This window comes from Cetorhinus maximus, chromosome 5, assembly GCF_964194155.1.
Source record: "Cetorhinus maximus chromosome 5, sCetMax3.hap1.1, whole genome shotgun sequence".
Lineage (NCBI taxonomy): Eukaryota > Metazoa > Chordata > Chondrichthyes > Lamniformes > Cetorhinidae > Cetorhinus > Cetorhinus maximus.
The window spans coordinates 72,500,330-72,525,316 of record NC_135883.1 but is presented as its reverse complement, the minus strand read 5'-3'; the positions used below and the strand labels follow the sequence as shown (position 1 = coordinate 72,525,316).

At 45.8% G+C, this 24,987-nt stretch overlaps 1 protein-coding gene across 2 annotated transcripts in view; it reads right to left on the bottom strand.

The window, feature by feature from the left end:
- rhag (Rh associated glycoprotein) overlaps positions 1–13,372 on the bottom strand; it is a 47,243-nt gene extending 33,871 nt beyond the window's left edge. The window contains exons 1-2 of one of the 2 annotated variants that reach the window (XM_078541990.1): positions 13,129–13,372; positions 396–582 (exon numbers count right to left, since the gene is read on the bottom strand). In XM_078541990.1, the coding sequence (XP_078398116.1) occupies positions 396–582; positions 13,129–13,297 (356 nt within the window). In that variant the 5' untranslated portion in view covers positions 13,298–13,372. The remainder of the gene's footprint in view (positions 1–395; positions 583–13,128) is intronic. The other variant, XM_078541989.1, reaches the window with a different exon arrangement.
- Positions 13,373–24,987: the final 11,615 nt, after the last annotated feature.

Genomic DNA, 24,987 nt, shown 5'->3' with positions numbered 1-24,987 from the left:
TCTGTGTTGTGCTTTGGGGTACAAGTGCACCCCTTATAAGGCAATTTTGTGTTAGCTACACATTCAATTTGGGCTGTTTCTTTAATCTCTCCGAGAAGTAAGAAAGGAACAAAATATAAGGATATTACAGACTATAACTGAAATGGCTGGGTAGATTTTACTAATACTTTGGAGTTCTCCTATTGGGAATTCAGGTGCAGAGGTTAGAGGACTCTGCAGGAATATTTATTCATTAATTTAAATGGATGATAAGATGATCATAAGACATGCAGAGCACTTACCACCTGAGCCCTAGGAAGCCATCCAATGACCAATACAGTACTTTATCAGGACCAAAACACTTTTAGAGCTTTAATGCATGAATTCGATCAGCAATTAATAATAAGTAAATGTACCTGAAAATGTTGACTTTAATTACTCCATCTTTAAAATTGTGCAGCCAGCCTTGCATCAGTGTGCCCCACTGAAGACCAAATGCAGCAATGAGTAAATTAAATCCAACACTGCTGAATCCATATCTCTTCAAGAAAGTCATCAGAAAGCCAAATCCAACAAAGATCATTACGTGTACATCCTGGAAACCTGAAGAAGAAATATGTATAACTTATTATTACCATTGCCTTGCCATAAACACTATAAAAAAATGTAGGGGCTGATTCTCTTGACTCCCTATGCCTTAGTGCTGGATAGGATTAGCACATTAAAAGTTCCTATCCAAATCCAGGAGGCTGGCAGCTGTTTTCCTGGCCACTAGTCTCATTCTGGTTGCTGTGACAGAGCAGCAGTGAGAAGGCACCAAGGCCTTAAGATCCAATAGATAACGTGGATACAGATTACTGCTTACGTTTTGGGGTCCTTAGGCTTTCTGCCAGGCTCCCTTGGACCCTCCAGTCTGAAGGAGGTTTGCTGTGAAACAGAGGGACCTCTCTGAAAGTTGACTAAGTTGGAAGGAGCTTCACTCTCCATTTAAATTGCTTTATGCGTTCTCAAAGTTCTTGAATGTCTCACTGACACTGAAATAGAAAGTGTTCTATTCCCAGTGCTAGCAACTTCACATCATGAGCAAAGCATTTTTAAAAAGTAGAAGAATCGACAGTAATTCAAAATTATCTTCTGGGGTCTCTGAATTCAATGCAGCATGTTAAATGTCAGTTAACAACTCGCGGTAACATTTGAACAAATCATTTGTGTGTGCATGCCAGCAAAAGAAGAACAGGAGAATATTATAAAGCAGCCTTGAATGCAAACATATGCAGAACCCTTTTCTGTGAGTTGCAAAGGAAATAGTTTCCACCATGCTATGAATTGTCACAACTCTTTGAGGCCATTTTTGCTGTCACAAACGTGAAAATTTACTGAGAAAACAAACTGAATGGTGACAATGACTATGCAAAGGACATTAATGCTTAACAGAATTAATCTTTAAGGGCAGGATTTTTAGGTTGGCTTGCGGGTGCAATCGGCAGGCCTGGGAGCAGCCAGGGAACGGACCAGCGCCTGCAATCGACCACCGACCACGATTTCACGCTGGCTGGCCAATTAACACACGTGATGGGTGTGCTAAAATGCTCAGCAACTGCCAGTTTGGGGGCGGGAGGAGGGCGGGCGCTGATGTAAGCGCGGTCATGGGGGGAGCGCTAAATGAAAGCACCCTGAAAGCAGAGAACTGCATCAGGGAGCTGAAGAATTTAAAACCAATGAATTAAGATTTTAAAATCCAGAAATAAATGTCCATGCATCAGAATCAGTCACCTGAACATGTACATGATGAAAATTCTGTCCATACGTTTCTATTTTTTAATTTAATAACGGAAACCTCATCCCGCCCTCGGATGAGGTTTCATCAAAAATGCAAAGTTCACCTGGAAGATTCGCCCGTCCGCCAACCGGTTGGATGGACCATGAAAAACAGGGACAATTGGAACCTTAACAACTTTAATTGTCTGTTTAATTGTTGGTGGGCATGGTTCCGACACTCGCACATGCCCGCTGACCAAAATATCACTTGAGCGCATCCGATCGGGTCAGGCACAGCCCGCATGCCAACCTAAAAATTCTGCCCTAAGGGTTGCAAAACTTTTCTACAGATCTACTGATGCATTTTGTAGAGGTGCAACTGATTGCATCATACTAAACAGTCCACCAGAGGATGCTGTGACATTATTTCTATGGGTTAATCCAGTCCTTTGTGTAGAACAGGGTGCAATTGCAATAACTTAAATTTGACAACGGTTTGTCCTTCATGTCTGAATATATATTTGGAAAAATCATATTACATTTATTTAGCAACTGTCTTTGGGCCATAGCAAAGTTTAAAAGCACACACCCCACCAAGATAGCTGGGAACCTATTTTTGAATCTTCATACATCTTTATAAATAGTTGTTTGGTAGTACAGAACTTTAGTATTGCTGAAAAAAAGAGACATGCTATCAAAGCTTTTCATCTTGCAGTCATCAGGACAACTTGCAAGATAAACCAATAGTGAAGGAAACAACAATTTATACTGCATGAGAAGAGAGTGCTGACTAGTTGGTAAGTGGACTCTGATTGGTAGAGGCGTTTGCATGGAGAATGCAGCAGATAACAGTTAACTGCCAAGCTTTTGTTCAAATTCAAACCAGGCAGATCGACTGTAATTGCTGAAGACATTGCCATGGTGAATGAGCCGGGGAAAGGCTGTCCCCCAACTTTTTGTTTAGTTTGAAAAGGCGTGGATATGCTCCTTCTGTCTGCAAAGGTCAGGGCCCTGTGTATGAATATATATGGCTTCTGGCATGCGAAAGTGAGCCACACTGTGAGCCCAACTCATAACCTTAAATTGCTTTCAGTGTAATTCTTGGCGTTGTCCAATTATGGAATCACATCTCATGTTGGACACTATGTTTTGAGTTTTAATAGCATGGGCTGGTTGGGGTGGCCAAACCAGAGGGCAAGGGTGGAAAGACCAAAGCACTAAGGGAGGAAGGACCAAAGTGCAAGGGTGGAAGTCTGCTCGGGACGTATGTTTAAGAGACTGTCCAGGAAGAATGAAAGGCTATCTAGGTGCTGTTTAAATATGATGCCAGGACCTTCAATCCTATGAGGTAATGTTGGGGCGGGTGACTTCCTGCCTGCCCTGTAACAAGATTCGCCGAGCTCCTCGAGGATGCATAATTAATGAGTTGAACAGTGGAAGATCACGTATGTTCAGCCATCCTGACTTTCTTGCCCGCCACCAGACATAGTCTCCACAACAGAAGATTCCAAAGATTGATGTAGGTTGTAAATAGTTGAAGCCCCAGTACTGATCTCTGTGGCACTACACTAGTTACAGCTTGTAAACCTGAAAAAAAAACATTTACCCCAACTCTCTACTTCCTGTTGGCTAACCAATCCTTTATCCATGTTAATATGTTACACCCTACACCATGTTCTCGTATCTTATGTAGTAACCTTTGATGTGGCACCTTATCAAATGCCTTTTGGTATCTAAGTACACCATGTCTACAGGTTTCTCTTTATCCACCTTGCCTGTTAATTCATCAAAAAGCTCTAAGAAATTAGTTAAACATGATTTCTCTTTCAAAATACCTTGCTAGCAATGTTTGGTCCCATTATGATTTTCTAAGTGTCCTGTTATAACCTGCTTAATAATGAATTCTAGCAATTTCCCTATGACTGACGTTAGTCTAACTGGCCTATAGTTTCCGGCTTTCTGCCTCCATTTTTTTCATTAGCTATTTCCAATTCACTGGGACCCTTCTAGAATCTAAGAAATTTTGGACAATTATAATCAATGCATCTATTACCTCTACAGCCACTTCTTTTAAGACCTTAGGTTGCAGGCCATCTTGTCCTGGGAATTTGTCAGCCTTTAGGTCTAATAATTTTTCCAGCACCTGTCTTTAGTTATGGTGATTGTTTTAAGTTCTTCCCTCTTGTTCACCTCTTGATTTTCAAGTATCTTTGGGAAGTTTTCTAAGTCTTCTACAGTGAAGACAGACACAAAATACTCTTTGTGGAAGAGAATTCCACATACTAACAACGCCTCCACCATTTCCTTGTTTTTCATGATCAATTCCCCAGACCCACTCTCTGGAGGAGAAACACTAGCTTTAGTTATTCTTCTCCTATTTAAAGAGTTATAGAAACACTTACTATCTGTTTCTATATTACTAGCTTGCTTTCTCTCACACTCTACTTTCTTTCTCTTTATTTTTCAGTCATTCTTTGCTGATTTCTTAAAACCTGACCAATCCTCCGATCTACCACTAATCTTTGCAGATTTGTTCAGTGTGTTTCTTTCTATTTGATGCTGTCCTTAACTTCCTTATTCAGAAGGATGATGCATCCTTCTCAACTGGTTTTTCTTTCTCACTGGGATAAATATTTGCTGAGAGTTATTAAACATCTCCTTAAAAGCCTGCCACTGCATCTCTACTGTCCTAACAGTTCCCTAGTTCACTTTAGTTAGCTCTGCTTTCATACCATAATTACCTTTATTCAGTCTTAGATCGACACTTCTTCCCTTCAAACTGAACATAAAATTCTGTTATGTCACCTAAAGGCTCCTTTACCATGAGGTTATTGATTAATCCTGTCTCATTGTTTATTACCAGGTCTAGAATATCCTGCTTCCTGGTTGGCTCTAGAATGTATTGCTCTGAGAAATTCTCCCAAATACACTCTATGAATTCATTTTCCAGGCTATCTTTGACAATTTGATTCACCTATTCTACATATAAATTAAAGTCACCCATGATTATTATGGTACCTTTCTTATATGGCCCATATTTTTCTTCCTGTATATTCTGGTCTACAGTGTAACTACTGTTAGGGGGCCCATAAACTACTCCAGCAAGCGACCTCTTACCTTTCCTTTTTCTTATCTCTACCCAAACTGATTCTACATCTTGTTATTTTGAGCTTAGCTCATCTCTCACTCCTGTACTAATGAAATCCTTAATTAGCAGAGCTACCCCATCATATTTTCATAGCTTCCTATCTTTTCAAAATGTCAAATACCTTTGAATATTCAGGTCCCAGCCTTGATTACCCCGCAACCATGGGCAGGATTTTTAGTTCGGTGCGCGTGCTTCCGACTCTCACGGGTGCCTACCCACCGAAATATTGCGCGAGTGTGCGATGACGTCGGGGCGCTTGCCCGGCGTCATCACATGCTATTCCATGCTCAAGCGGGTCGGGCGCGCACCACATGCTGAGTGGAAAGTTCTGCCCCATGTCTCTGTGATGGCTATCAGGACAAACATATTGATTTCTATCTGTGCTAACAGTTCATTCATTTTGTTATGAATACTGCCTGCATTCAGATATAGTACCTTTAACTCTGTTTTTTGTTACCATATTTGCAATCTGTGGCCTCATCTGTTGGTGCTCTCTTAAGTTTGTACTCTCTATCCCTTCCTGCCACAGTCTGATTATCATTGCCCAAATCACTACCCTGCTCCGTTACCTCATTGTTTCCCTTTGGTTTACTACACTTCCGCTCATATGATCCCTTCCCTCCACTATTTAGTTTAAAATGTCAGCTATGAATACATAAGGAATTAAGTACTTGAATAAAATGTTTGCTATGAAAAGGGATAAGTAGTTGAAGGAATTTAACTGTATTGAATGGGTCTTTATGAATGAGAGTGTTTTTTTTTAAAGTCTGCAATAGTTACTTGGAACTTTATTTTACTTATCTCAGCAAGGGTCCTGAGGTCTGCCCATGAAGGGTACTGGTGAGTTGGCATGGAGGGTGTAAGGGCAAAGGATGGTGAATGGGGGAGCATGTGTTGGCACTAAGTTGGCATAAGGAGTATAAAGGGACATGGGGTTGGTAGAGGGGTATGAGTGGCCATGTGGGGGTGGGTGAGGGGCATGAGGTGGTATAAGTTTGCATGGATGGGGCATGGGGAGTTTGCGAGGAGGGGGTGAGGGGAGAGGGCTAAAGGGCTTTTTTTTGTTTTATTCTTTTTCTTACAAGTCCTGGATCACCGAGGTGGGCCTTCCAACTGCCTGCGTCCAAACTCGACAACCCCTTTGGCTGCCTCCAAATTCTTTCTGAGGCGACAATATGGGAGGGTGCAACAGGGCATTTCATCTGTTTTCTTAATCTAATAACCTTAATGGAGTGAGTTTACAGGATATAGTTAGGTTCATCAAAATCCTGAGTTTTTTCTTCATTTTTCATACCTAAAAATAGGTGATCCAAAGAGGATGGAAATGATACATGCAGTGTGACTACGGATTCGGACTTCTGGCCAGCAGAAAAATCATTGTTGAAACTTTTACATTAATGTAATCAAATACTGGATTTTATGTCAATTCTCAATTGAGACTGCTGATTGCAATTAAATAAGATTAGTAATTTAGTTTTCTACAGATACATTTGTTCACACTACAATGGTGTTCCCTTTAACCAGGAGAGGGACAACTTTGATCCATGCTTTAGAGACTTTCACCGGACAGTAGAATTTGTCATTGAATTCAAATGTGAGGCAACAAACTCCCTTTTCCCAAGACTTGATGAACAAATATAAGCGGTCAGAAATGCAGGACTGGTTGAGGAGTATTAAAAGGATGGGTTAAAACTTTTGGTGTAATCCATCAGAATTGTTTTATTGAAGACAAAACAAAAATAGAATTACCTGGAAAAACTCAGCAAGTCTGGCAGCATCGGCGGAGAAGAAATCAGTCAACGTTTCGAGCCTCCATGGCCCTTCGGCAGAACTGCAGCATAGTTTCAACAAGGGAGAAATATAAATTGGTTTAAGGTGGGTGGGGGGGGGGGGGGCGGAAGAGACACATTGAGGGTGTGGTGTGAGCAGATAATAATCAAAAGATGTCACAGACAAAAGGGTCAAAGGGGTGTTGAAGGTGGTGGTCTTTGTCTGAGAAAAGTGCTAATTAAGAATGGAAAACAGGATATTCAAAGTACAGCTCTAGTGGGGGTGGGGTGGAAAGACTAAAGGTTTTAGTTTTAGATTTAAAAATAATGGAAATAGGTGGGGAAAGAAGAATCTATATAAATTATTGAAAAAAAAAGCGGGTGGGGGGGGGAAAAGAAACGGGGTGGGGATGGGGGGAGGGGGAGTTTAAGATCTAAAGTTGTTGAATTCAATATTCAGCCCAGAGGGCTGTAAAGTGCCTAGTCGGAAGATGAGGTGCTGTTCCTCCAGTTTGCATTGGGCTTCACTGGAACAATGCAGCAAGCCAAGGACAGACATGTTGGCAAGAGAACAGGGTGGAGTGTTAAAATGGCAAGCGACAGGGAGGTTTGGGTCTTTCTTGCGGACAGACCGCAGGTGTTCCGCAAAACGGTCGCCCAGTTTGCGTTTGGTCTCTCCAATGTAGAGGAGACCGCATTGGGAGCAACGAATGCAGTAGACTAAGTTAGGGGAAATGCAAGTGAAATGCTGCTTCACTTGAAAGGAGTGTTTGGGCCCTTGGACGGTGAGGAGAGAGGAAGTGAAGGGGCAGGTGTTGCATCTTCTGCGTGGGCATGGGGAGGTGCCATAAGTGGGGGTTGAGGAGTAGGGGGTGATGGAGGAGTGGACCAGGGTGTCCCGGAGGGAACGATCCCTACGGAATGCCGTCAAAGGGGGTGAAGGGAAGATGTGTTTGGTGGTGGCATCATGCTGGAGTTGGCGGAAATGGCGGAGGATGATCCTTTGAATGCGGAGGCTGGTGGGGTGATAAGTGAGGAGAAGGGGGACCCTATCATGTTTCTGGGAAGGAGGAGAAGGCGTGAGGGAGGATGCGCGGGATATGGGCCGGACACGGTTGAGGGCCCTGTCAACGACCGTGGATGGAAAACCTCGGTTAAGGAAGAAGGAGGACATGTCAGAGGAGCTGTTTTTGAAGGTAGCGTCATCAGAACAGATGCGACGGAGGCGAAGGAACTGAGAGAATGGGATGGAGTCTTTACAGGAAGCGGGGTGTGAGGAGCTGTAGTCGAGGTAGCTGTGGGAGTCGGTAGGCTTGTAATGGATATTGGTGGACAGTCTATCATCAGAAATTGAGACAGAGAGGTCAAGGAAGGGAAGAGAAGTGTCAGAGATGGACCATGTGAAGATGATGGAGGGGTGGAGATTGGAAGCAAAATTAATAAATTTTTCCAGGTCCCGACGAGAGCATGAAGCAGCACTAAAGTAATCATCGATGTACTGGAGAAAGAGTTGTGGGAGGGGGCCGAAGTAGGACTGGAACAAGGAATGTTCCACATACCCCATAAAGAGACAGGCATAGCTGGGGCCCATGCGGGTACCCATAGCCACACCTTTTATTTGGAGGAAGTGAGAGGAGTTAAAGGAGAAATTGTTCAGTGTGAGAACAAGTTCAGCCAGACGGAGGAGAGTAGTGGTGGATGGGGATTGTTGGGGCCTCTGTTCAAGGAAGAAGCTAAGGGCCCTCAGACCATCCTGGTGGGGGATGGAGGTGTAGAGGGATTGGACATCCATGGTGAAGAGGAAGCGGTTGGGGCCAGGGAACTGGAAATTGTTGATGTGACGTAAGGTGTCAGAGGAATCACGGATGTAGGTGGGAAGGGACTGGACAAGGGGAGAGAGAAGGGAGTCAAGATAACGAGAAATGAGTTCCGTGGGGCAGGAACAGGCTGACACGATCGGTCTGCCAGGACAGTTCTGTTTGTGGATTTTGGGTAGGAGGTAGAAGCGGGCCGTCCGAGGTTGGGCGACTATCAAGTTGGAAGCTGTGGGAGGAAGATCTCCAGAGGAGATGAGGTCAGTGACAGTCCTGGAAACAATGGCTTGATGTTCTGTGGTGGGGTCATGGTCCAGGGAGAGGTAGGAGGAAGTGTCTGCGAGTTGACGCTCAGCCTCCGCGAGGTAGAGGTCAATGCGCCAGACAACAACAGTACCACCCTTGTCAGCGGGTTTGATGACAATGTTGGGGTTGGACCTGAGAGAACGGAGTGCAGTGAGTTCAGAGAGAGACAGATTAGAATGGGTGAGAGAAGCAGAGAAATTGAGACGGCTAATGTCACGCCGACAGTTCTCAATGAAAAGATCAAGAGAAGGTAAGAATCCAGAGGGAGGGGTCCAAGTGGAGGGAGAATATTGGAGGTGGGTAAAAGGATCCGTTGAACGGGGAGAGGACTCCTGCCCAAAGAAGTGAGCACGGAGACGAAGACGGCGGAAGAAGAGTTCAGCATCATGCCGAGCCCGAAACCCCCTTGTCCTCACTTATCACCCCACCAGCCTCCGCATTCAAAGGATCATCCTCCGCCATTTCCGCCAACTCCAGCATGATGCCACCACCAAACACATCTTCCCTTCACCCCCTTTGACGGCATTCCGTAGGGATCGTTCCCTCCGGGACACCCTGGTCCACTCCTCCATCACCCCCTACTCCTCAACCCCCACTTATGGCACCTCCCCATGCCCACGCAGAAGGTGCAACACCTGCCCCTTCACTTCCTCTCTCCTCACCGTCCAAGGGCCCAAACACTCCTTTCAAGTGAAGCAGCATTTCACTTGCATTTCCCCTAACTTAGTCTACTGCATTCGTTGCTCCCAATGCGGTCTCCTCTACATTGGAGAGACCAAACGCAAACTGGGCGACCGTTTTGCGGAACACCTGCGGTCTGTCCGCAAGAAAGACCCAAACCTCCCTGTCGCTTGCCATTTTAACACTCCACCCTGTTCTCTTGCCAACATGTCTGTCCTTGGCTTGCTGCATTGTTCCAGTGAAGCCCAATGCAAACTGGAGGAACAGCACCTCATCTTCCGACTAGGCACTTTACAGCCCTCTGGGCTGAATATTGAATTCAACAACTTTAGATCTTAAACTCCCCCTCCCCCCATCCCCACCCCGTTTCTTTTCCCCCCCCACCCGCTTTTTTTTTCAATAATTTATATAGATTCTTCTTTCCCCACCTATTTCCATTATTTTTAAATCTAAAACTAAAACCTTTAGTCTTTCCACCCCACCCCCACTAGAGCTATACTTTGAATATCCTGTTTTCCATTCTTAATTAGCACTTTTCTCAGACAAAGACCACCACCTTCAACACCTCTTTGACCCTTTTGTCTGTGACATCTTTTGATTATTATCTGCTCACACCACACCCTCAATGTGTCACTCCGCACCCCCCCCCACCCACCTTAAACCAATTTATATTTCTCCCTTGTTGAAACTATGCTGCAGTTCTGCCGAAGGGCCATGGAGGCTCGAAACGTTGACTGATTTCTTCTCCGCCGATGCTGCCAGACTTGCTGAGTTTTTCCAGGTAATTCTATTTTTGTTTTGTTTTGGATTTCCAGCATCCGCAGTAGCTTTTAGCTTTTTGTTTTTATCTTTGTTTTATTGAAGGCCTGTTTTATTTTATTCACGGTGAAATATTTGCAATCTGAGTGGGGATTTAAAATTTGTTTAATCTGGTATTAATTTAGCACCCAGCAATTTATAGCGTGGAAGATGAGCCTTGCTGGGGTGAATTTGTCTAAATTGAGAATTGCTATAAAATCCAGTACTTTGGTTGCATTAATGTAAAACTTGCAACAATGATTTTTCTGCTAGCCAGCAGTCAGAATCTATAGTAACCTTGCATCTGTCATAGCAATATGCTTTGGATCATCTATGCTTAGGTATGAACAAATGAAGAAAAAAACTAAGGGCAGAATTTTACACCTCACAGGCAGGTGCGTGCCCGACCCGATTGGGCGTAAAAACCGCTTGAGATAATGTCGGGCAAGCGTCCCAACGTCGTTGCACACTCGCACAATATTTCACTCAGCGGGCATGCACAGAAGCCAGAAGCCAACAATTAAGTGGGCAATTAAGCTCATTAACAGTGCAATTGTCTGCGATTTCTTGTGGCCTGTCCAACCTTATAGTTGGCGGGCGGGCGAATAGGCCAGGCGGCCTTTACATTTTTCTTCAATCCTCATCTAAGGGCGGGATGAAATTTCGGTCAGGAAATAAAATAAAAAGAAATATCTGGGGACAGCATTTTTGTGAGGTATGCATTCAGGTGCTTGATTGTGATGCATGGATATTTTTCTGCAACTCTTTACAACTATATTTCATTATTTTCTGGTCTGCAGCTCCCTGAGGCAGCTGTCTGCCTTCAGGGAACTCCCTTGCAGTGCTCATCCACGCCCACAGTGACCTCGTCGCCCGCCCTCTTCCTACCCCCACCCGGCAGCGCTGAGCTTTTCAGTGCGTGTTTCATGCTGGCTGGCCATTAATTGGCCAACCATCGTGAAATCGCGGTCGGGGGCCAATTGTGTTCGGGGGTCCATTTCCCTGCCTCTCCTGGGCCCACCAATCACGTGTGCCCAACGACAGAAAAATTCAGGCCTAAGGATTTTAATGAACCCACCAATATCCTGTAAACTCACCATATTAAGGTTATTACATTAAGGATACAGTTGAAATGCTTGTTTGTTCTCATTTCCTTTGTTCTACCTTACATTAATGCATTGTATATGCAAAGCATGGTTTTCCTTGTTACACTCAATGAAGTAAAATTCAATGTAATTGCCATTCAAATCATGCAGTCCAACAAAACCAGTTTAAATTATATGAAATGCTGTCTGTCGCAGTCTCCAATAACAGGGGGTACTGACAACTGACTCACAAGCTTCAACTTTATTTTATAAGTAATAGAACATCAGAGAATTGCAATGATATAACATCCTGAGAGGTTTGAGTAATGTTGATAAATGGTTCGGGTTTCACTCTCAGTTTATTTCAATATCTACAGCTTATCACATTTTCTTGCCATGTCTTATCATATTTTACACACAAAAATGCAGACACATTCACATACGCAATAGCACAGATAGAGGTAGCGAGGTTAATTTTTAATTTAACTGACTGTATGGTAACTTCCTGGATCACTCGCCTGTTATAGAATCTGTTCGATTTTCATTCCATTGAAATTAATAGGATGAAAATTGTGTGGCTTCAGCAAAGGACAGCTGATCTGCTTCACTGAACTGAATCATAATTGGACAATTATCACTCAGAATATACTTGCAGGAAATATTTTTCTGCATTAAATGTGTAGCTTTAGGTTAATCTCTAGTTTGTTTAACTGCTACATACATTACAGAAACAGGACATTTGTGTACAAAAAATGAAAACAGAAGGTACATAACAGTAGGTTAACATCAGAAGCAAAAATGTTTCAATGTGCATTCCTTTTCAGATGCTGGCAGAGACTTGGCTATTTTCAGTATTTTTTGTTTTTAATTTCAGAGTTCAGCATTTGATATTCTTAATTTCCATCTCTAACTTGAAATTAATGTACTTCTGGAATTTGACAAGAATTTGCAAATGACTTGAAAAGTGAACTTTACGGAATTTAATTAGGATTTGGATTATTTTTGTGAAAATACACTTACTTGTATTACAAGATGTTCAACTTGATATTTTGACTTAAACCTTTTTACACAAGAATACCTCTTACATACAATCACAGATGAAACTTACCCCATATTGCATTGAATTTTAGGTTAGAATTGTCAGAAGAAAGCTAAGGAAGTAAATCAATGTCCTTTAACAATTGGAAACAAAGACCTAGTAATAAAAAGAAAATGCCCAACTCTGCAACACCAAAATACTCCTTCCAATTTATGAAGCACAAAGCTCCGGCAACACTTAGAATAGAGTGGTACACAACCAGATTGGTTACATTATAAAACAATTTTCTTCCAAATTCTTTTATTTAATTTCTTTTATAAGTGTACTTCATAAATACATTATTTATATATTTTAATTCTTCATATTTAGAGTAATCTAGTTTGTGCAGATTAACAAACAAGTCATCTGTGCATTACAACCGGGAAGATTTAAAACAATTCCAAAGCAAACAACTCTATTTTACACCTCATTTTTATAACCCTCTCTTTATATTCTCTTATACTGAATCCTGCCATAGAAATTGACTTCTGTTTTATTGAAAGGAATTTTTAAAAAATTACGTAAACACTTGCACAAATTATACTTAAAAAAACACAGATCATAGAAAAGCAAATGAAAAAATTTCAAGCTTTAAGGTTTAACCATCATATTACTGGAAGACAATAAGACTATGGTTTTTAAAAATGCACCACATAGCAACATACAACAATATAAGCTTAGCTATTAGCTTGACTACTTTGGATATACTCACTTGGATATATTTTGTAGAATGGGTCTGTGGTGTCGTTCCAAGCAAGTCTAGAATTAGCTCCATCATCATATGTAATAAAAAATGCATATAAAATAATGATCACAGCTTCCACTATTAAAGCCAGTGCAGGAAATTTAAAACGCATGTTGGTAGAGTAGGATGCAGGCATCTCACAGTTTATCTTTGTCTGAGCAAACTTTCTGAGATATACTGCTTGAGTATAAAAGTGGCTTTTAGTGACTGGAAGCCAATAGCAATAGAATAAAACTGGTCAGTAGTTCACGCCCACCGCAGAAGGGTGGGACCAACTGGCAAGTGTTCAAAATAGCTGTATTGGCGTTGTTAAACACTGCAATTTTGTAAGTCTTTTGCAAACAAAACATTGTTACTCGTCTAACTTTTTGAGGTTGAGCCCCCAGGAAATGTTGCAAATATGACAAAAAGCAGATTGACAGAAACTGCCTCCACATTTTGCCTAAAAATAAGTTTCTTAAAAAGAAAATCAATGACGTAATATTGGCTTCATGCCCTTTGCTTACAATTTTTTCTGGATAATAAGTATAAAATTCAAAAGCATGTAATTATAAGTACAAAACCAAATAGGAAATTGGATTAGCTTATCAAAAACAAAGAAAGAGCTTATATTTACATGGCAATAGTGACCATAATATAGTTTAGGGTAATAATTGAGAAGACATGAGCAGGATAATAGATTGGTAAAAAGCTGATTTTGAGGGGCTGAGAATAGAACTTGGGAAAATAAAACGGACAACAAAATTGGTGAATGATGAAGCAGAGCAGCAAACATTTAAATAGGGTTACATTGGGCTTGCAATGGAACCCAGGAAAATATATATTCCACTAAAAAAAAAATACAGTCAACAATAATAAAGCACCACGCCTGAATAAAGTCAAAAGGAAATGATGAGGGAAAGGGAAGGGCAGGACAGCAGGACAAGGGAGGATGCAAAAAGAGAAGTCAATAAAACAATAAAGAGGGCAAAGAAAAACTAAATTAACATATCAAGAAACATAAAACAAATTATTAAAATTTTCAGCATGCATAGAAATAAAAGGTGGAAAGTTGGAATGGGAATCAGGTCATTAAGGACCAGTCAAATAGCGAAATAGCAAAAATATTAAATTATAGTTTTGCTTTAGTGTTTAGCATGACATGATATTTCAAGCATGATAAAGGGAAGATAAGGTTCGAAATCATATAACCACAATCATTGTAAAAAGAGAATAAGTATTAAATAAATTAATCAAACTCGAAGAGGATAAAACCCCAAAGGATCTAGGGTAGAGATAGCAGAGGCACTACTGCATATATCTAATAATTATTTACAAAATGTGTACTACCAAAGATAGCTATCTTTACACCCTGTATTTAAGAAGGGTGATAGAATATGTCCAGCCAAGCACAAACCAGTCAGCTTAACATTGGGAGTAGGAAAAATAACAGGACCCCTATTAAAGGAGAAAATAGGAAAAAACATCTAGAAACCGAAGATAATGGGAGAAATCTTTCAAGCCTGCTGGTGTTGGGTGTGATTGATAGCATGAGCGGACAATATGGCACGATCGGTTTTACGACAGCTGGAAACCAATTCGTGATCATTGTTCAGCCCACCAACGGTGGGCCGCATTTCCCGCCATTGGACATCGGAAACCTCATTGTAATACATCAGCATATCATTATTAGGCCTGCATGCTGGAATCGTCCATCCATGTCGGCGGGAAAGCACACGGATGTGTTTCACAACAGCACATAAAGGGCATGCACTTGGTGGTGAGTACACACTAATGTTGTGCAGCACTCGGCAGTGTCACCTATTGGACTCCAAGCTTCAGGGGGTCAGGGTTAAGGGCAGCCTTGCCACTGAGGCGACTCATGGTGGGGGGTTAAGGGCAGCCCTACCGTTGACGTGACTGGTGGCAGAGCGGGAACAAGGGCAGACCTGCCGTAGAATATAATGCACAAACATTCATGGTGGTGGGTAGGGTGGGTGAGGGAAGAAGCCACGCATTAGGGAAACCTTATATAAAGTGACCATTCCTCTGCAACTGAGACAGTTCAGGCGTAGCCACATTGATATGATTTGTGTTGGTCTCTTAGTTTATCTGCCCACTCAAGCAACACAGAGGCATGAAAATGCCACCAAGTGCTCCAGATCTTGCCCCTCCACCCCCCCTGCCCCCGGCACACACTACAAATTCATGAGCATTTTAGAGGACTGCAGAACTGTTGGACGACTGTTGTACAATCTCCTCGCTAAAGCTGGCCGTGGAGCAGTCACTGCTGGAAGCACTCACAGCCCCTTGCAATGTCAGCATCCCAGTTTGGACCAGTCTGCCCCATGGTTCAAGCTACCAGGGAAGCCAGGCAGCACACCAATCTCTAGCTATTCAAATGGTGGCAAGCACTCTCCAGGAAGTGTTAAGGGGCTGTCACATTTAACCAGGACAGGTTCTTAGTAGACCCATGCTAACCATGTGTCTCTCTCTTTCATCCTGCAGGAGGAGTACATCAGGATCATGGAGCCTGGTGAATTAGCTGTATGCCTGATGGCCTATAGAGCATGAAGACGATGAAGGACAGCGCGATTGAGGCTCCTGGCTGTGCAGAGGCAGGAGCAGCACCCTCAGGAAGAAGGGGCGACTAGGGCTCCCACACATGCCGTCCAAGTGCCACAGCGAGCCGTCGCTGGTCGGCGCCTAGTGACACCCAGGATCTATAGACGCCGCCTTTCATTCCTGCAGGTGACCAAGAACCAGTGTCACCGAAGACTGCGCATGTCTAGGGAACTGGTCGGAACCTTGCGAGGGCACACAACTTTGTGCATTTCGCCCGGGACCAGAGCAGCCAGGATGCAAGAGCGATTGGAGTCGCCCAGATCTTGGGTTTCACACAGGTGCAGGATGCAATTGACTGCACTCATGTGGTGCTCAGATCTCCGTCACAACACATGGTGGACTACATCAACCACAAGGGGTCCCATTCACTGAATGTGCAACTGATATGCCACCACCAGAAATGCATCTTGCAGGTTTGCACATGGTTTCCAGGGAGTGTGCACGATGCCTACATCCTCAGTCAGCCACAGATCCCTGGAATTTTCCAGGGTCCACAGAAGCTGCAGGATTGGCTCCCCAGGGAGAACAGCTACCCGCAGAGGCTGTGGCTGATGACACCTGTGCGGCAGCCTCAGACTGCAGCCGAGCAATGGTATAATGAAGCTCATGCTGCAACTCGCAACTTGGTGGAGCAGACCATCGGTATGCTTCAATTGAGGTTCCGGTGCCTGGACCGGTCTGGTGGAACCCTGCAATACAGTCCACAGAGGGTGTAATGTATTGTTGTGTCTGCTGCACCTTTTACAACCTGGCACTGCAACGGGGAGGAGAGCTGGCTGAGGAGTAGATGGAGGAGCCTCACGTCTCCTCCGATGAGGAGGACGTCGCCGGGGATGAGGGCGAGGAGGACAACAGAGACGACAATGACAGGGATGAGGCCCTCGCACTGACTAGACGAGGCAGGCACACTCGGGAGGCCCTCATAGTTGCCAGATTTGTGGAGGATGATGATGACATGCAGTGAGGTGTCCCCATAGATCCTCACATCGCAGTTGTGAACGTTTGACTCCAGCCTGGCTTATGGCAGGGCTAATACCTCTGTGAAGATGCTCCTGTCATGGAGATACAGTGGAGGCCCTAATAGTCGCTCGACGGTAGGAGAATAATGACAATATGCAGTGAGGACACTTGATAGGTCTTCACAAAATCTCTGAGACTGTCTGACTCCTGTCTGGCTGAGGGCAGTTCGCTTGCGCTCCATGATCAGGGCCATCTCAGAGATGCAGCCATGAAACTTTAGAAGCATCTGATGCTGCGTCTGCCTTCAATACCTCAGATCTTCAGGAGCTAGTGCACAGCATCACTGGCCGCAGATGAATGGTGGTGTCCCTTGCACTGGCAGTGAGTGAGGGCCCTGTGGCTGTGTGATGGGTTTGTGAGTGGGGAGTTGGGAGCGGTGAATAGAGTGACTTTTTACCCTGGCGGAACGGAAGAGATCATTCATCCTTTTATGGCACTGGGTGGTTGTCCTCCTTTAAAGTGCATTTGCGCTGACCACCACTGCCACCGCCTCCCTAGCTGGGTTGGTGACTTTGCTGCCCATCCTGCTGCCAGAGCGGGGGTAAAGCACATCCCGGTGGGCCACCATGGCATCCAGCAGTCGCTCGAGGGACCTTTCGTTGAAGCGAGGGGGCCGCAGCCTTTTTTCCTTTGCTGACCATGACTGGGCAGCGGTGGTGAGCTGGTGGTGATGAGCGTTTTGCTGGCGGTTGCCTTTTAAAGATGGCGGCTGGGGTGATGCAACAGCCGGTGGCGGGGTGGGGGGGGGGGGGGGGGGAGGGGGGAGGGGGGGGTGCACATATGAGAGCCCACGGTGTGTTTCATGGGAGTGAATAAATAATGAGGCGGGCTCGGGACGATAAGGCGTGAAAAACCGCCATTTGCGTTGGCGGGTAGGGCTCCATTTTGCCCACCCGCTACTGCACTTAGTGCAATTCTGGGAAAATTCTGCCCACAATCCATAACTGAAGTCCACAGCTAAGCACCATTTATCATAATAAATATTAATAATAAAGGCATTTTCATTGGAAAGCGTGATTTCCTGATTTTCACAATTTTGCTCATTGTAGGGCCGATCCTGAGAATACCTTGGAGAGCCATATTGGAGCATAATTATAAATAAAGCTAGACCATATTAAAAAAACTGACATACTTAAAATGTTTTGTACAATATTCTTAGAAGATTGTTTGACAGTATGATTGAAAACTATTTCATCAATGTTCCTGCAATTATATAGGCTTCTTTGTCCATTTGGCTGTATTCACATAATTTTATTACCTTACTCTTGATTTATCATTCTAAGTTTGGCTTTATTATTTGTGACATGACTATTAAGGTATGAGCAGAACATAAAATATAAATACAATATTTTAAGAAGGCTTTTACTGAAGGAAAGAGGTAGATGAGGGAACTGGAGATGTGTGCAGTTTCTCACCTCAAAAAGCTCCTGCAGGACCTCTAGACGGCTTTCCTAACTTCCCTGCAGGTCCTCAGGTTTCTAACTCAGGCAGTTAGAATCATTTGTCAGTCAGCAATTTTGAATGGATCATTGGATGCAACAAGTACAAACAGAGGTAGTTTAACTATAAATAAATTACAAAAGGAGAGGATTGGCCAGACTAAACTAAGGGAGGGCATAAATGGCCAGGGAATAAACGGGCTTCGAAAACAGGAGTGTAAGAATATGCTTGAAAATAAAGTTTGAGGAAATGCTATTGCAAATGAGTAAAACTGTCAATACATCAATATGCACTGTGGCTGGAACTTTCCATCCCCATTGCCGTCGGGCGTCATGGCGGGCGTGAGCGGACAATGTGGTGGGAAGGCCGAAAATCCGTTTCACGATGTTGTGAAAGCTGCTTGTGATCATCCGCTCCAACCTTTAATTGCAGGCCACGTTTCCCACAGCCAGACATCAATAACGTCATTTTAAAACATCTGCATATAATTATAATCCCTGCTCGCCGGAATCATCCCTCCATGCTGGATCATCCAGGCACTTTGGCGTGATTGCACCCCGATGTTTTTCACAACAGCATTTAACAGGCGTGCACCTGGTGAGCTGAACTTCAAGGGGAACTCGGAGGTGAGTGGACACTAATGTTGTGCAATGGTCGCAAGGGTCAAAGGTTGAGACGCCATGCATTCAGGCTCGGGCACAGGCAAGTCGCTTTTTCTAGGCTGGCTGACAGCATGGTGCCGGGGCAAAGTTGGTGTGTGGGGGTGGGGGGGCAAGGCAGCACAGTCTGATGGGAGTTGGGGGACAGGGACAAGGCAGCACAGTCTGATGGGAGTTGGCGGGGGCGGGGACAAGGCAGCACAGTCTGATGGGAGTTGGAGGGGGCGGGGACAAGGCAGCACAGTCTGATGTGAGTTGGCGGGGGCGGGGACAAGGCAGCACAGTCTGATGGGAGTTGGGGGACAGGGACAAGGCAGCACAGTCTGATGGTAGTTGGGGGACAGGGACAAGGCAGCACAGTCTGATGGGAGTTGGGGGACGGGGACAAGGCAGCACAGTCTGATGGGAGTTGGGGGACAGGGACAAGGCAGCACAGTCTGATGGTAGTTGGGGGACAGGGACAAGGCAGCACAGTCTGATGGGAGTTGGGGGACGGGGACAAGGCAGCACAGTCTGATGGGAGTTGGGGGACAGGGACAAGGCAGCACAGTCTGATGGGAGTTGGGGGATGGGGACAAGGCAGCACAGTCTGATGGGAGTTGGGGGACAGGGACAAGGCAGCACAGTCTGATGGGAGTTGGGGGATGGGGGCAAGGCAGCACAGTCTGATGGTAGTTGGGGGACAGGGACAAGGCAGCACAGTCTGATGGGAGTTGGGGGACGGGGACAAGGCAGCACAGTCTGATGGGAGTTGGGGGACAGGGACAAGGCAGCACAGTCTGATGGGAGTTGGGGGATGGGGACAAGGCAGCACAGTCTGATGGGAGTTGGGGGACAGGGACAAGGCAGCACAGTCTGATGGGAGTTGGCGGGGGCGGGGACAAAGCAGCACAGTCTGATGGTCATGCACAAGCACATGTGGCGGGGAGGGCTGAGGGAAGTGGCCAGGCATTAGGGAAACCTTGGATAAAATGACCATTCCTTTACAGCTGAGACAGTTCAGGTGCAGCCACATTGACATGCTTCAAGTTGAGCCTCTAGCTTAGCTGTCCATTCAAGCAACGTAGAGGCATGAAAGTGCCACCAAGTGCTCCAGAACTTTTCACCCCTCGGGCACAGACTGCAAACTAATGAGCGTTTTAGGGGGCTGCAGGACAATTGGATGACTGGGTACGTTGTACAATCTCCTTGCTAAAGCCCTGGAGCAGTCACTGTTGGAGGCACTCACAGCGCCTTGCAATGTCAGCATCTCGGTTTGGGCCAGTCTCCCCATGGTTCAAGCTAACATAGCAGCCTTGCAGTGCGGGTTAGGAGAATGCCTGTGCCTGAGCTGAGAGCACAGCATGCAGTCCAGTGGGCAAAGCTGCCACCAATCGGTCAGGTGGAGTGGGTTGGAGGTGGGTGGGGTTTTGGGCAGCCATGCAGCGCACTAAACGCTGGTCATCCAAGTGGTGGCCAGCACTCTCCAGGATGTTAAGGGGCCTTTTGACTTAACCAAGAGAGGTTCGTAACACATCCATTCTAACCCACATATCTCTTTCCTTCTTCCTGTACATCAGGAGCATGGAGCCTGGTGAACTAGCTATATGCCTCGTGGCTTACAGGGAGTGGAGACGAAGGAGAACAGTGCAACGAAGGTGCCTGGTTGGGCAAAGGGAGGAGCAGCACCCTCATGAAGAAGGGGGGTGGCTGGGGCTCCTGCATACGCTGCTGAATAGTCACAGTGAGCCTTTGCTGGTCGGCACCTAGCTAGACCCAGGGTCTACAAATGGCGCTTGTCATTCCTGCAGATGACCGAGAACCAGTGTCGCCGAACACTGTGCACGTCTAGGGAACTGGTCGGTCACATCTGCCACCTGCTGCAGGATTTGGCACCCCAGGGACATGGAGGGCATCCACTGCCAGTGGCAATGAAAGTGACTGTGGCACTCAATTATAATACCAGTGGCTTATTTCAGGGCTCCACAGGTGACCTCTGTGGGATATCACAAGCTCCCAGACACAAATACATCCAGGAGATCACAGGCGCCATATTCAAGAAAGCACACAACTTTGGCATTTCGCCCCGGATCAGGAAATCCAGGAAGCAAGAGCGCTGGGATTTGTGCAGAACTCAGGTTTCCCACAGGTGCAGGGTGCCATCGACGGCACTCACATGGCGCTCAGATCTCCGTGGCAACACAGTCAACTACGTCAACCGCAAGGGCTTCCGCTCGCTGAATGTTCAGCTGGTCTGCGACCACCACAAATGCATCCTGCAGGTCTGTGCACGGTTTCCAGGGAGTATCCACAACTCTTACATTCTCAGTTGGTTTCAACACCTAACGTCTTACAGGGTCCAGAGTGGCTGCAGGGTTACCTCCTCGGGGCAAGGACTACCTGCAGAGGACATGCTTGATGATGCTTGCGCGGCAGCATCAGACTGCAGCAGAGAGAAGACAAAACAAGACTCTTGCTGCAACTTGCAACTTGGCGGAGCAGACCATCGGGACGCTGAAAACAAGGTTCCAGTGCTTGGACCGTTCTGGTGGAGCCCTGCAATATAGTCCTTAGAGAGTGTCACGCATCGTTGTCGCCTGCTGCACTCTTCACAACCTGGCACTGTAACCGGCAGAGGAGCTAGCTGAGGAGAAAATGGAGGACCTGCACGTTTCCTCTGATGATGAGGATGTCGATGGGGATGAGGATGAGGAAGTCCTCAAGGCGAGGATGATGGTGGTGAGGCCATCGCACTGGCCAGACGAGGCAGGCGCACTTGGGAGGCCCTCATGGCTGCTAGATTCGTGGAGGATGATGACGACATGCAGTGAGGAGACTCCATAGATCCTCACATCGCATCTGTGAACATTTGACCCCTATCTGGCTGATGGCAGCGCACATACCCTCTGTGATAAGGTTCCTGATATGGAGATACAGTGGGTGCCCATAGTCCTTACATCCAGGAGGATGATGACAACATGCAGTGGAAACACTCCATAGATTCTCACATAGCTTATATGAATGTCTGACTCCTGTCTGGCTGATGGCTCCTCGCTTGCGCTCTGTGAACAGGGTCATATCATGGAGATGCAGCGGGGAAACTTTAACTTCTCCTGATCCTACGGCATCCTTCATGAGCTCAATTAATTCAATGAAGAGTGCAGGAGGGCATGCCGAGAGTAGCACCAGGCATACCTAAAAATGAGATGTCAACTTGGCGAAGCTATAACACAGGATTATGCCCAACAACATAAGCAGCAAGTGATAGGCAGAGCTAAGCGGTTCCACAGCCAATGGATCAGATCTAAGCTCTGCAGTCCTGCCACATCCAGTCGTGAATGGTGGTGGACAATTAAACAACTTTTTGGAGGAGGAGGCTCCACAAATATCCCCCTCCTCAATGATGGAGGATAGTGGTATTGTCGCTGGGCTAAAATTCCAGAGACCCAGGGTAATGCTCTGGTGACCCGGATTTGAATCCCACCACAGAAGATGGTGAAATTTGAGAACAATAAAAAAATCTGGAATTAAAAGTCTGACGATGACCATGAAACCATTGTCAATTGTCATAAAAAAATTCCTATCTGGTTCACTAAGGGAAGGAAATCTGCTGTCCTTACCTGGTCTGGCCTACATGTGACTCCAGACACACAGCACTGTGGTTGACTCTTAAATGCCCTCTGAACAAGGGCAACTAGGGATGGGCAATAAATGCACGCCTAGCCAGCGACGCCCACATCCTATGGCCTTGACGGGTATCCTCTGTATGGCCCCAGCCTGCTTTCAGCGTCCTGCTATGTGGCAGTGGCACCCTCCCTGGCCTGTGGAGCTGGAGCTGCTGAGGTCACAGAAAGAGGGGATTCGGATGGGCCGGTCACTCCCGGAGCCACCTGGGTAGATGGTCCTTTGGTGTGCACTTGCTGATCCTCCTGGCTATGGGTGCCCAGGGGCCCCTGGCTGACTCCTTGAGAAGAAGGGGAAGCTGGAGTGAGATCGAGCTGCCTCACACTCCTCTCACGTACACACTGTTGGAGGCTAACTATGGCATCAGCGGTAGAGTTCTGCCCGCGCAGCAGTGCAGGACTAATGTCCTGGATGAAGATCCCAATGGTGGCCGCCATCCTACTAGTGTTGCCCTCGGTGTGTTGGCATGTTGGTGCTATGACCTTAGACTGAAGGCGGACGGACTTCTCCATCATGCCTTGCAATCTGAGGAGTGCAGCGGACATCTCCTGATGTTCCTGAGCTTGTCTTTGCAGCTTCGACAACTGAGGTATGACCGAGTCCAGAGGCCCCTCATCTGATTTGAATTCAGCGTATTTCTGGTTTTCAGCAGTCCTCTGAGTGCCGCAAACCTGGGAAGTCCCTGCCTCTGCCTGCTGTCAATCAGACAGTGTGACGTGCTCACCAGATTGTGATCCCCAGGCTACTCTAGAGCTAGGTCCCATCGAGGTGTATGTCTCTACGCTGGTGAAGGGTGTGGGTGAGTGCTGTGACGGGACTTCAATGAGGGTGCCATCAGATTCTTCTTCTGAGGTTCCTTCAGGACTTGAGTCGAGGACCTTGGTTCATGGACACCCTTGACTGCTTCCCAGATGTGACTGCAAAAGCAGGCAAGTGGTGCATAGCAGGGGACTGCGGAACAAGACACATCACTCACAGCATGACTATCTGATGGGCTTTGCACTACTGGATCCTCACTTGGTTGTGCACTGCCCACCCCATCATCAGCACAGGAATGGTCCAGACTGTCACCGGCCAGCTGGATGGCTCTGTTTACAAACATCATGAGGACCTTGATTTTGGGCATTCCGCCACCAGTTTGCGACCTCTCCCCTTTGCTGTGTGCCAGCTTGTCCTGCATGAGTATAGATGGAAAGAGTGTAAGCAGGACACCTGCCAGGCCAAATAACAAGGATGCCTGGCATGTGTGTGGGTGGTGAGTGGTGCTATGGACGGGATGAGGACAAGATATGCAGGGCAAATGAAGGTATGTGTGAGAGAGTGAATGATGATGTCCCTTGAACTGGCAGTGAATGAGGTCCCTGTTGGTGTGTGATGGGTTTGTGAGTGTGTGAGTTGAGAGTGATGAGAAGACTGACTTACCCTAGTAGAATGGAGGAGATCATTCATCCTCTTTTGGCACTGTGTGGCTGTCCTCTTTTGCAGGATGTTGGCGCTGACCACCTCTGCCACCGCCTCCCATGCTGGATTGGTGACCTTGCTTGATAGTGTTCACCCAGGGCAGGGGTAGAGGACATCGAGGCAGGCCTCCACTGTGTCCAGTATGCGCTTGTGGGAGGTGTTGATAAATCTGGGGGCAGCATGTTTCTTCCCTTCATCAGTTCCCAGCAGCTTCCTATCCCTTGAAGAGTTCTAGCTCTGTGCAGGGTGGGCCTTTAAATATGGTGCCCGGTTTACTGAAGGTCTGAGGTGATGGCGGGGCAGACGAATCAGGTGCCACCCTACCAGCAAACTGGTGTATTTCCTGGGAATGCATAATTAATGAGGTGGGAATGGGATGATCCGGCGTGAGAAGCCACCATTGCAGCTGACTGCTAAAACGTCCATTTTCTCACCCGCTATCAATCTGGAATGATCCTGCCCTGTATTTGTAATAAAACAGGAGACCTAGAAGCAATATTATATGCTAACAAACCAGATATAGTCAGGATTACTGAGACATGGCTACAGAAAAGTCATGACTGAGAATTAAGCATTTCAGGGAATAACATATTTGGAAAGTGGGAATATGGGAGGAGGAGTAGCTGTACTTAATAGAGATAACATAATGGCAGTACACAAAAGTAACACAACTATCAGTAAGCCAGAAATAGAATCCATGTGGATAAAGATAAAAGATAGTAAAGGATCAAAAACACATCCACACAGACCAGAAAAAATCGAAAGGCTGATAGAGGAAGAAATATGCAAACAAATTAGGGAAATAAGTAAAAAATATAGAATAATAATCATGGATGGTTTCAGCTGCCCCAGAATTAATTGGCCAGGAGAGATGGGTAAAGTGAAAAAGGAAATGGAGTCCCTACAATTTGTACAGGATTCCTTTCTAACCTACATGTAAGAAGCCATCAAGGGAGGTTTCACCACTGGGTCTTGTAAT